General features: G+C 42.6%; 1 protein-coding gene and 1 long non-coding RNA gene across 3 annotated transcripts in view; one reads left to right on the top strand and one right to left on the bottom strand.

The window, feature by feature from the left end:
• Positions 1-798: 798 nt before the first annotated feature.
• On the bottom strand, positions 799-9730 carry LOC121074966. The gene is made up of 3 exons (XR_005822661.1): positions 9594-9730; positions 3551-3648; positions 799-1141 (listed from the first exon to the last, which is right to left on the bottom strand). It is a non-coding gene; the product is annotated as an uncharacterized LOC121074966 (long non-coding RNA).
• The window catches only part of MYO7B (myosin VIIB), a 50001-nt gene continuing 46316 nt past the window's right edge, over positions 9427-13111 (top strand). For both annotated transcript variants that reach the window (XM_040567630.1, XM_040567629.1), the window contains exons 1-4: positions 9427-9734; positions 10570-10722; positions 11211-11395; positions 12688-12809. In XM_040567630.1, the coding sequence (XP_040423564.1) occupies positions 9555-9734; positions 10570-10722; positions 11211-11395; positions 12688-12809 (640 nt within the window). In that variant the 5' untranslated portion in view covers positions 9427-9554. The remainder of the gene's footprint in view (positions 9735-10569; positions 10723-11210; positions 11396-12687; positions 12810-13111) is intronic.

The following is a 13111-nucleotide window of genomic DNA, read 5'->3' as shown; positions in this document are numbered from 1 at the left end:
CTGAAAAGCAGCATACATAAAACATAAAAAGAAGGTTTCTTTCTTCACAGCTCTTTTGCAGATAGCCTCCATGGTCTCTTAGCTCTCCTCAGAATTGTGTTCTTAATGGTATCGTGTCCCTTTTTCCCTTCTTTTATGTGATGTACAGCTTTTAGATCTTTTTACACTGTGTGCTTTCACTGGGATCTTCTCTGGAAGGAGCAGGCACATCTGCCAGTATATGACGGAAGGCTCCCATTGTTTCACTTATCTGACTTGTTAAACAAATTTCATGGCTTTTTACAACTGACTAAATAGAAAGAAGTAATGACAACTTTAATCTGACATAACAACATGGTATATAAAGGTCTCTGCAGACAAAGCAGTAAAGTAGGAAATAACAAGTTGGGAGTAGTCAGAGAATCATAGAATGGCCTGGGTTGAAAAGGACCGTAAAGATCATCTACTTTCAACCCCCCTGCTCTGGGCAGGGTTGCCAACCATTAGAGCAGGCTGCCCAGAGCTGTATCCAGCCTGGCCTTGAATGTCTCCAGGGATGGGACATCCACAACCTCTCTGGGCAACCTGTTCCAGTGCCTCACCACACTCTGAGTGAAAAACTTTCTCCTAATATCTAACCTAAATCTCCCCTGTCTTAGTTTAAAACCATTCCCCCTTGTCCTATCACTACCAACACATATAAACAGGCATTCCCCCTCCTGTTTATATGCTCCCTTCAAGTACTGGAAGGCCGCAATGAGGTCTCCCCGGAGCCTTCTCTTCTCCAAGCTAAACAAGCCCAGTTCCCTCAACCTTTCTTCATAGGAGAGGTGCTCCAGCCCCCTGATCATTTTAGTGGGCCTCCTCTGGACCCGTTCCAAGAGCTCCACATCCTTCTTGTGCTGGGGGCCCAGGCCTGCACGCAGTGTTCCAGGTGGAGTCTCACAAGAGCAGAGTAGAGGGGAACAATCACTTCCCTCTCCCTGCTGGCCACCCCTTTTTTAATGCAGCCCAGGACATAGTTTGCCTTCCAGGCTGCAAGCATGCACTGCTGGCTCATGTCCAGCTTCTCCTCCCGCAGGACCCCCAAATCCTTCTCCGCAGGGCTGCTCTCAAGTTCTTCTTCTCCCAGTCTATAGAAATACCTGTCATTTTCTATGACCTGTAATGTCATAGAAAATAATGAACAAGGGGAAACATAAATAGAAACAAACAAAAAAGAGATTGAATGAGTACCAAGGTACCTGGGAATTGTACCAAGGTGTCTATGAAACATGGAAGCTTACTGGGTTCTAAAGCAGCATCAGATTATGATGGAAACCCTCCCTGGAAATTAATTATTAATTAATTATTTATGAATATACCATGTTCTGCAGTGATGTCAAGCCATTGTCTCAAATTCCATCTGTAATGAGGCTGAGATGAGAAAATAAAGAATTTCTGCATTTGCTGAAAGTGAAAAGAGGCATAGACTTTTCTCCCTAAAAGTAATGAATTCCCCATGTCTCTGAAAGGAAACCACCTAACCCCAGGCCTACTGTTGTGACATCCCACACGCACCATGCTGGACAGGGTGCGACTGTGTCTTAAGCAACCTCATCTCAGCAGTGGTGAATAGTCAGACATGAGTTCTGACAGCCATTCTGCAGGTAACATCTGTGTGTGTGCACTAGCACGCAAACGTGCGTGCACGTCTTTGTCCCTCCTGAGCCAGCATGTGGCACTTGCTGGCCTATAATATACTCTTGTAATACCCTCTTGGCTGCATCCCAAGAGGAAGGATGGAGTGGCACTCAGACCATAATGGGATTGCACAGTGGGGGAGAATGACCTGCCTTCTAGCAAACAGAGTACGCAGCACCCACTTGGCATGTGTGGAGGTGTGTAATGACACAGATCCCAGAGCCCCACCAGTCTGCCTCTCTGTACACCATCATGAACTGGCTGGAATGAAATAAGCCTTTCCCTGAGGGACAGACTGCTCAAGACAATCAAGGGATGCACTTGAAAAATCATTTTCTGGTATGTACTTCTTATTTAGCTTGCTTTGTCCCTGCAGTATGCCTTTCAGAGTTAACAGACATCAGTGACTTAAAGCTACAAATCTGCTTAGAGGGAGGCGGTTACTGTAGACAGGAGGGCTTCCGAATGAATTGTTTACATTGGAGATTGTTATATCCAATCCACCTCCCCTCAGAAGCCTCATCAAAATAACCAGTTTAACATAAAATGATCCTTGGCATCTAGGACTCGGTGATATGGAAATGACAAGGCCACTTTGATTTAGCTAGAGAGGAAATGTGAGAGGTAGTGCTATGTGCAAATTAAGCCCTTTGATCCTGACATCAATCTCTTAATTAGGAAGCTGTCAGAAAGAGGCAGTTCTGTTAACACATGTCTATCCAGATAGACCTATTGCTCTGCACAACAGTAGTATTAATTTCACCTGGGATTATCCAATTTTAATTTGTCACGTCTCTGTGCATTATTCATCAGCATAAAATGTACTGCAAATTACTCCAGTGCCTCTGTTACCCCTAGTTACAACTACAAATGCGTCTATGCCTCGCAGAGTCCCTTACCAAACTGTCTTCAGCAGTAAACAGAGTTGCTCACTCCTGGCAAACTGTTGTTATCTTTCCATATTCACACAGCTCAGTGATCCTGACCTGAGCTCCCCCCTATTCAGTCACAGGCACTTCTGTTGAAGAAGCTGGTAGCAAGCTGCCTGCTCGTCTCTCACTAGGTACATGTGTACTACAAAAAAACAAGGCTGCTTCTGCTTGGTATATCAAGTCTCTGCTCCTTTAGCTTACGTTTCCTGCCTCTTCAGTATGTCTAGACTTAACTGTGGAGATCCACCTCCCTTCTGATATGTATTTCAGCCATATGATGAGTTATACTTTACTTCAGACCACTTTGAGTTCCCTGTGTTTCCATCTCATACTATTTACATGTTGTGCTAGTACAGAAATACCGTAGTTCTCTCTGAAATAGCACTGCTACTGTCTTTCAGTCACAAATGTTAAAAATGTACTGTTCTAGAATGTGATTCTCTGCCCAAAAACATGCTGCATTTCGAATTTCAGCAGGTACGTTTCATTTGCTGAAGAAACATGTATGGCACCTTTTCCTGCAGTCTAATTGCACAAAAAGCTTTTGTTTTAGACTTCTACCTTGGCGGTATAAAGGTATATACTTTGATTTATTTGCTGATTTTTGACCTGCATCTAAAAAAATCAGTACTTCTTGAGAAGATGTTGTTAATCACATACGGCTTATAGACTTCTAAAAACTGTTGTATCAGAAATAAAAGTCTGTTAAAGAACTAGCTTGAGGCAAAATCCTCAAGTCAGAATGACTCGCACAGTTAGAAACTTAAAAAATGCCCTCTGCTTTGTGGTTTCCTGACTGTCTAAAAGCCTCTGAGCCCTGAAGGGCCTATGCTCTATTTCTGCTGTAAAACATAAACAAAACACTCAGGTAAGGAGGCTAACGTTAAAACACAAAGATGTAACACAGATAAGCACAATTTACTCCCACGTACTTACTCCTATGCTTGAATGCTTACCTCCAATTTCGCTATGGAACTACAGCTGGAACCCCAAGAATCTCAGACACAGAGGCTTTTTCTTATCTTTCCCATCACACATTGCAGCTAAACTGAACCTAGGAAACAAGAAGATAAGAATTCAGGCATTAGGTATACTAGGACATGTTCACAATTGTTCCACATTTTCACTTGCATATTTAATAAGAGTCATACAGAATAATGCATAGCAAGGCAAACCACCCACTGTGTACAATGTCCTGAAGGAAGGTAATGCAGTTAGGTTAGGGTGTCTAGAAAAAAACTCATCCCCACTGCTTGGGCTTGCAATTCAAGGATGAAATGTGCCTGACTCCTGGCTACTTGCTCTAGCTGGAGAAACCCTGTATCTGCCTCACTCCAGGTATACTACCTTTCTGTTTCTTTCCCAGACATCACATCTTGTGCTGGAATTTAACAGCATATGCAAGAAGAGCACAGGATTGCTGAGAGTGCATTTGGAGCAACCAGAAAGTGGGAAACTCCTAGCCATCCCGTCCTAATGTGGAAAGAGAGAAGTGGAGTTAACTTCCAGGGAGTTAACTTGCACCTAGATGCTGGAACACAGGGACAGAGTGTTTGTTAGGAGATAGTGATAACAAAACCAGGACGTTTTAAACAGACTACAAATCCCAGTCCCTTTAGATGTGTGTGTGACCATCAGTATTTCAGTTAAGTGCCCCGAGTTCTTTTTGTCTTGAGCTCTAGGTACTGTGAAACACAGTCCACAACAGTCCAAGTCCAAGTCCAACATTGACTGATGTGCATTTTCTGACCTTGCAGAAAGAGCTGCACAACACCAAAGGGAGAGATGAGAGACACGGGCCCAATTTCCACTTATCTAACAGGGTCACTCAAAGAGAACCTCAGGGAAGTCAGTGGTGTTTGAGCAGCACAAGACCAGATGTTAAAGAGTTTCCTACTGGGAGTGCTTTTCAGATATTCTGAAAGGATTCAGGCACAGAGGAGAGACTGAAGTTTAAGGTTCAGCCAGGCAAGAATTAGCCTTGCTGCTTACTGGAACACCTGACTTGTAGATGACATATATGCTGAACTGGGAGCAAAGTCCTGTAATAAATAACCGTGCCTCAGTTATTTCCGCCTTTGCGCAGCAGAAAACTGCCACTTGGTGAGGGATCCTTTAATGGCACCAATGCCAGTCTCACCTTCCCTTTCCTTCTTACTCCTATGCTTACGAAAAACAGGGAACTAAGCTGCAGAAACCATACAGTGAAGATTTCTTCTGGAGAGGTAATTTCCCATCTTGTGGGCTGCAAGTTGGTTTATTGCTGCATTACTTCAGAAAGAAAATCGACAGAGACAGCCAGGTGTTGTGGGAAAGCTGCCATTCAAGCAGGAGGGGGGTTGGTCAATCATGATTTATCTGGGAATAAGCATTTCAAGTGCTGAATCTGTGTAACCTGGGATTATTTGGGATCTCTTCTCTATATGTCCATTCTTGGCCACTGTTACATACTGGGTCTGGAAGTAGCTATGCCTTTGATCTGACCCAGCAGGGCTGTGCTTCATGTTTACTTGTAGCACTCCTCTTTGTTCTGGGTAGACATTTCTGCCTTGTTGCAGTATTCTGGTTTCTGGCTCAGGTTAGAAAGTACCTATCAATTGTGAGTCACTGTGGCTGACCGTGGCTCATCTTTGTCTTGTTTGCCACATGCTGTGATTCTGTACCACCAGGCTTCACTCATAGTAACAGGTCACCCCTTCTGGAAGCTAGCATGCAAATCCAGTTCCCACATCATGAATAAGGACATGAGGATGTGGTCGTAAGAATAATTGGTCTTGAAAGAAGGAAAGTCCTTCTTGAGAGAGTGTAATAAAGAATGGGGAAAAAATGGCAGCCAGAAAGAACGCTGCAGTGCTAAGTTTTCATAGGTGTGCAACAAAACTCAGAATCATCTTAGTTACAGATGAGCTCTGGAGGCAGCTCTAGTCTCACAGGGAATTCTTAATATAGTCACCAGATGTTGTACTGTACACAGCAGTTGCTGTTTCTCCATGTGCCACATTTTGTTGTGTGACATTCTACTTCCCTTCCCATTATTGGGTCACATGTGAAAATTGCATTTAAAATTTCTGCTTTAAAATGTGCATTAGTGTTGGACTACTACTGCAATAGTCTGTCATCTCTTGATGACATCTCTTGATATTTTTTACCATGGTGTCACAGATATGTTTTGGAATTTTGATAACTGGTTATTTTTAACATATTTTGTGATGATTGTAAAGTGGTAAATTGTTCTGGGCTTGCTCAGAAACTTGTTAGATCCATGCTACTGTATAGCCCTTTATAGCCATGAATAGGGCACAAAGATCGTGCAGCTTGCCGAAGTACTTCCTAGTTTCCATTTTGCTACCATAACAACCTTCCTTATGTTTAGGACATTGATGTAACCCACACAGTGGCAGTATCTTGCATATAGGGGTATAATTGCTCCTTCCATTTAGTCTGAAGAAAAGGTGGTTTACGCACCCATCAATTTTAACTAAGGCTGTGATTTACGGAAGCTAGTTATACCTTCCCAAATAAGAGAGGTGAAAAAGTTGGCAGTTACAGGAAAGCACACGATAAAATGAGCCCTAATTCTCTCACTACAGACTTTTCTTCCAACACTGAATACAAAAGTTTATTAAAACACGAGGGAGAAACCAACATTGTCCCCAAACTATAGCTTAAGGTTTCTTTAATGCTGATTTTCATTTTTCAAGTGCATGAATTTCCAAAATCAAACAATTACTTTAAACACTTTTCTAGTAATTTAGTTGCAAATTTCTAAATCTCAGAAACTCCTATAGCTGCAGCATAAAATGATGATAAATCATTAAATAATTGAAAGTATTAAATGAGAAAAATAATGAAATCTGGGTACCTCTCAAAAATACGTATACAAAATATTACATAGAATTGTAAATAGTTATCATAAAATTTAACCATAACATTTTAAAGCCTGTACACATGATAAAGAGAAAAAAATCTCAAGGGTTTCAGTGAAATTATTTACGAATTATCCCATCAATCACTTACATTAATGGCACTGCAAACTGGGATTTTGATGATTATCTGTATAGCAAAGGTAAAAAATAGAACATTCAACTCAGTTAATCTTTGGTTTTCTTGTTTTTCACAAACGTTCCAGAGAACCTGTCCAAAATCCTAGCTTAATTTAGGGCCAGAACAAAATAACTTCTCAAAAGTCAATGAGAAAATAAGAAACTTGAATTTGAGTATAAAGACAAAACTGGGGCAGGTGTCTCTCTTCTTCATGGGGGGTGTTCCAAGAGATCACGGACTTAGCTAGAATAAGTGCCAAAGATCATTTTCTTGTCCTGTAGTGTCCACTTGTCTTCTTGTGAAATGGTTTACAAGAGGTTTGCCATCAAACAGGAATGTACAGAAGGGATGCAGATGACTCAATATGTCCTCGTTGAGCATCATCCAAGCAGGAAGTTGTAAAACCCGCTTGAGATAAATGCTAAGAAAACATCATTAATAATATATCATAAAAGGGTAGAAACAATTAAATTTTCGTCCAAGGTTAGCATTTTGCAGAACACTTTGCTTATTACAAGTATTTTATTCTTATTATGAACTTTGAGTTGAACTTTCTCATTGGGTGTGCTGGAACAATGGGTAAGGGGAGTGATCCTTTAGAGAAGTGGAGAATGGGTCACACAGCTGTGAGGAGTTTGTGAATATGAGGTTGTGGAGGCCTGGACACACACCAGCTACTGAATCACAAATTATTCATCAGCCTTACATTCAGGAATGGCTTTTGCTTAGTAGGAAGAGATAACAGGGAAAAACAAAACAAAACAAAACAAAACAAAAACTTATCTTTTGGTGGGGAGATGGACCTAGCTCACTTTGCAATGAGTTGGAGCCAAGAGCAGCAAGCAGAGGAAGAAAGAATAAATGAAATCAAATCATTGTTAGTTATACGCTCCAGTCCTGTGGCTGTACCTGCCTTTTCGCAGATGCACAGGTTGCCAGCTGCAGGGACTGCACTCCTGGACTCACTGTTTAGCACAGGATCAGCAGACATGAACTCACCCAGGTTACGTTTAATAGAGCCATATGTGAATGCTTAATTTGTGTGCTCTGCTACAGAGGAGTGCTTCCTCATCTCTGATACACTGGAGAATGAGGGAATACGCCTTCCTCAAGTTACTGCAGAGTTTTCAGCAATTACTGGAGTTTTATTCAGTACTACCTGCACAGTGGAAGTTTGAAAGCCAGCTCACCATTATCAACTGCTAAAATAATATGGTCAACATCATGTTTTAATTCATTCCTCAGTGTTCTTTATCTGGACTGTAAGTCTGCATGAGTGATGAGAGATTACTCAGAGTTTTAAATGTGGTCTGCTTTCTAGGGCTTAGTCTCAGCCGAAGCGTTTCACACTCTGCAAACATTAAAAGTGAACTTTGTGAAGAGCCTTTGCCTGTGATTTCCCCCACACAGTAAAAGGCATCTAGCAGCCTTCCTGCTGTACCAAGAGTGGTAGCAAGCAAATCACAGTCCTGGAACCTTCCAAATTCCACCTATAGTAGCCTATGGGAGAGGAAGCACTGCCTGTTCTGATCAAAGCCTGAGCCCTTTTCTGGCCTAATGTTATGTTCTTCTTGGGACTGCAGGTTGCATACAGTGATCTGAAACATAATGGTCCTTTTCAGAAAGGTAAGTCCTATTCTTTGCTATTATTTACTGGTTAGCTGGGGCCCAAAGAGGAAAAAAAGGACCTTAACATCCTTGTTCATCTCAAAAAAAACAGCAGAAGTAACCCCGTATCAACAAGATATAAAATAGTATCAATCTGGACTAAAAATGCAAAAGCGTCACGCCAACTTTGGGCTAGCCTGGCTGTGCTTAACGCTGAGCTGGTGACCTCTGTCACAAGGTGTGGCACTGAAACTGCAGATTACCTCTGGAATTTTATTCAGTGCAAATCGGAGCACTGTAATGTTCTTTATAACCTTGTGTGATGTTTACAGACGTTTACGCTCCAGTTATTTGGTTTTAAACATAAGCCCATAAAGTATTTTAAGAGGAAAAATAAATATTTTTTCAGTAAAAAAATTGAAACATTGACAGTAAGTGCTATGTTCAGAACAAAGTTTGTATGCAACAAGACAGTCAGCTGGAAAGCCAGTTCCTCAGCAGGTGTAAGCCAATTCATACCCCCTTGAAGATCCAGCCTACAGCTTTGTTCCATTTTCATTCTAGTCATTGGAGTACTTTTTTTTTTTGTTTGAATCTGAATTAATGCCTGGAGCAAGAGTAGGTATTCCTGGGGAGCCTGGGGAGTACAAACAGGGCAGTAGCTCAGGCAACACTGCAATGGTGCTTATTCCTAGGAAAGGACAGCCATAGCTCACACCTTTCCTCCAGTGACAGCAGAGCTGTCCTGCATGCTGGCTCTGCAGGCAGGATGTTGCCATGACTCCACAAATGTAAAGAGGAGCTGGGCTGAACAAATAATGCATTTTTTTCCTAAGACAGATCACGGATGCAATCACATTTGTAAGTGATTTGAAAGACAGCAGAAAAAATACATGTAAAACTGTTGCAACGGGGCTCTCTGCACTTCCAGGCATCTAGTCTGTCCATCTTTTTTTCCCCAAGAATGCCTTTGTTTTCAAGCATCTCACCTGAAAGAATACCACAGCTACTGTGAGGCTGCCAAGGCACATTACCAGCATTCATGGTGCCACCCCCCCACCAATTTCTAGGAGGTAGTGGAGCTGAGTAATCACTGTCCTTGTAAAAGGCGTTATTTCCTCTTGTAATACAGCTGGGCTGGATGACTCAGGCAAAACCATTTTCCATGCCAGCTGTGGTGCTGGGAATAGTACTCAAAGATCCCAATGCTATCACAATTAGACTGTACTACCTGCAAGTGGTAAGAACTTGTCCAGTTAGACAGTGCAGAAGAAATTAAAGCAATAGAAAATTAAGACCAAGACATGTATGCATGTGAACTACGTGGCATTAAGTCTGTCACATTACCTGACAATGACTTTTCTTCCCCTACAGGGTGATCATGTGTGGCTGGAGACTCAGACAAACAGTGAATTTAATGTCCCTATTGGGGCAGTTGTGAAAGACTCTGACTCAGGACGGATCTTGTTGGAGGATGATGAAGGCAAGGTGGGCTATGCTACAACTTTCTGTAGAAGATAAACATAAAAATCAAAAGTACAAAGTACGAAAGAACGGACTTATTGGATCAGACCAAAGCTTCATCTAGGCAAACAGTCTGACTTTGATAATGACTGGTGAGACACACTGAAAGAAATAATATAAAAATAAGGCCAACATAGGGTGATGCTTCCCTAGTATCTACAGATCCCAACAGTATGAAGATCTAGAGCTTCTTGAGCTAGTGGTTATAACCAAGTAGCTAAGAACAGGAAACGGACAAGCTACAATCCCTAAATTTAGTAGAGCTCTAGGTAAAATCATGATCCCACTAAAGTCTGTTGAACCGGAGTTTCACACCTACCTCAAACATGTTCTGGCTGTAATGATCTGACAGAACTGCACTGTGAACACTCATGATTTAGATTAGATGCCAGGAGGAAATTCTTCACTCAGAGGGTGGTGAGGCACTGGAACAGGCTGCCCGGAGAAGCTCTGGATGCCCCATCCCTGGAAGTGTTCAAGGTTGGGTGTGATGAGGCCCTGGGTAACCTGATCTAGTGCGTGGCATCCCTGCCCATGGCAGGGGGGTTGGAACTAGATCATCTTTAAGATTCTGTGATGTCCAGAACTCACCTACATGGCTTTGTTTAAGGTTTTAAATCATCCAGTCCTGTGGAGCAGCGCACCTGCTGATTTCTGTAGTTCAGTCAGCTGTTTGTTAGAATACGCTGGGTTTAGTGTGGACTATGTTCAAGCTTGCTCTGGTCTAACATGGTGCTTTCCTTTGTTTGCCTCTGGGTAATGGCATAACCCATTAAAACTTCTGCCTTGCCTTTTTCAGGAGCACTGGATCATGGCCCAGAACATGCACATGGTGCGCCCAATGCACCCATCCTCTGTCCAAGGGGTGGAAGACATGATCCGCCTTGGGGATCTTCATGAAGCCGGCATGGTGCACAACCTCCTCATCCGCCACCAGCAGCACAAAATCTATGTGAGTGCCAAGGTTACCAGGCACGCTACTTCTAGCAATAACCTCTAATGCACCTTTAGTAGGGTGACCTGAGTTGCCTGAAAGCCTTCTTTCATGCATAGGGCCCCACAACCATAACTTTGCCCAGTGCAAAGTTCAGCTACATCTGCATCAGAACAGAAAAGCAGCTTAAAAATCACTACAAAACATCTTATGATAACACAGAAAAATGCCATGCCAATTTGAGCTTTTGTGTTTTAGCCTGAGACAGCGAGGTGAGCTGTAATTTGGCCAGGAGATTATAGTTATCATTATTCCTTCTGCAAAAAAAAGATACCCTGGGACATTTAGTAACAACCAGACCTTAGCACTTAGGCTTTACCTAAGTGCTGCTATGGATCTCCCAGGTTTCCGTCCTGCCTCTGCTTAGTATCACACTGTGAGTGCCTTTGGCTGTATTCTTGTTTGCAGGTTTGCTGCTAGAGGTAATGCTCATAACTGTTTTCCAGACTTACACAGGATCTATCTTGGTAGCAGTGAATCCATACCAGCTGCTGCCTCTCTACACAGTTGATTATATCAGGCTGTACTGCAACAAGAGGATCGGAGAGCTGCCACCTCATGTCTTCGCCATTGCTGACAATTGTTACTTCAATATGAAGAGGAATAAGAGAGACCAGTGCTGTGTGATCAGGTGACTGGACTCAGGATGAGTGGCAGAAGCCAGGTCTGGCATGTTTTTAGGGCACCTTTGAGGACATAGGAAATCTTCCAAATGCAAAGGCACAGATAAGACTTGAGATAACAGTTCTCTCCCCTGATACTGCATTTTCAGTCAGGGCTACAAAAGGTAGAACATACGCAAGGGATTTCCAAAGTCCATTGTTTTTCCCCAGACTCTTTGAAAATGGTGATACATTGTGCACATCTGATCCTTTGTGGTGTAAGGCTATCTTTCACCTTGGGGACACGATACTTGTGCTACTTGTGTTTTCTGCAGGGATTTCCTGAATCATAGAAACTCAGAATCATAGAATCATTAAGGTTGGAAGAGACCTCCAAGATCATCTGGTCCAACCATACTACTACCAATGTCACCCACTAAACCATGTCCCTAAGGACCAGGTCCAACCTTTCCTTAAACACCCCCAGGGATGGTGACACCACCACTTCCCTGGGCAACCCATTCCAATGCCTGACTGCTCTTTCTGAGAAGAAATGTCTCCTCATTTCCAACCTGAACCTCCCCTGGTGCAACTTGAGGCCATTCCCTCTAGTCCTATCACCAGTTATCTGTGAGAAGAGGCCGACCCCCAGCTCCCCACAGCTTTCTTTCAGGTAGTTGTAGAGAGCAATGAGGTCTCCCCTGAGCCTCCTCTTCTCCAGACTAAACAACCCCAGCTCCCTCAGCTGCTCCTCACAGGACTTGTGTTCCAGGCCCTTCACCAGTTTCGTAGCTCTTCTCTGGACACGTTCCAAGGCCTCAATGCCCTTCTTGTACTGAGGGGCCTAAAACTGCTAACCTGAAAACAGAGGGGAAACTTTCTTTATCCTATAAACACATAACATGTATCCATTTTCTGCTAATCATCAGTGTGAAGAATCAGAGTCTCATTGCGATAATACCTGACTATAGTACATCAACTGAGTTGCCTCAGCTAACACCAGCACTGAAAATCTGTCAATGTATTAAATAAAAGCAAGTGGTCATTTAATTTCTACTGGTACAGAATGTCTTTCATGGATTTGCTCATTTTTAATCAGAGGGAGAATTTAATCCTCAACCTTAGTCTAAAAAACAACTTAAATTTTAGCAGATAAGATGCTGAAAAACTACCATACTCTAGTCCTCCATGAAAGACAGCCTGATCTGCCATCCACAATGTAAATATAAGTAGGATTTATTTTTTCACCTTGGTCTGCCATTTGCCACCCTAGCCAAAAAAGAAGAAATGAAACCATTAATGATATTGTTTCTTTATGCAGTGGAGAATCTGGAGCTGGGAAAACTGAAAGCACAAAGCTAATACTACAGTTTTTGGCAGCTGTCAGTGGCCAGCATTCCTGGATAGAGCAGCAAATCCTAGAGGCCAACCCTATTCTGGAAGGTGGGTTATTTAGCAAAAAGGCCTGATTTACCACCCTTATCACAGGAATTTTATGTCAGGAAAAATTCAGGAACAGACCCTTGAACTGCTGTATTTGCATAACAGCTAAAAACCCTAAAGTATTGACAATGTAGCGTAGAAATTCTCTAGATTTTTCTGCCATGTCCGCATTAGGTCCACAGCAGCTCCCATGCTGCAGGAGGAGGTGCCACCATAGCAGGTAACTCAGAACTGCAGGGAGCACAAAAGCCTTTGGAAAGGCAGAGACCTTTTGGTAAAGCCCCCTTGTTTGGCATTTGCAC

This window comes from Cygnus olor, chromosome 9 (genome assembly GCF_009769625.2).
Source record: "Cygnus olor isolate bCygOlo1 chromosome 9, bCygOlo1.pri.v2, whole genome shotgun sequence".
In the NCBI taxonomy this organism is placed as follows: domain Eukaryota; kingdom Metazoa; phylum Chordata; class Aves; order Anseriformes; family Anatidae; genus Cygnus; species Cygnus olor.
This window is presented reverse-complemented; position numbering and strand designations above follow the sequence as displayed.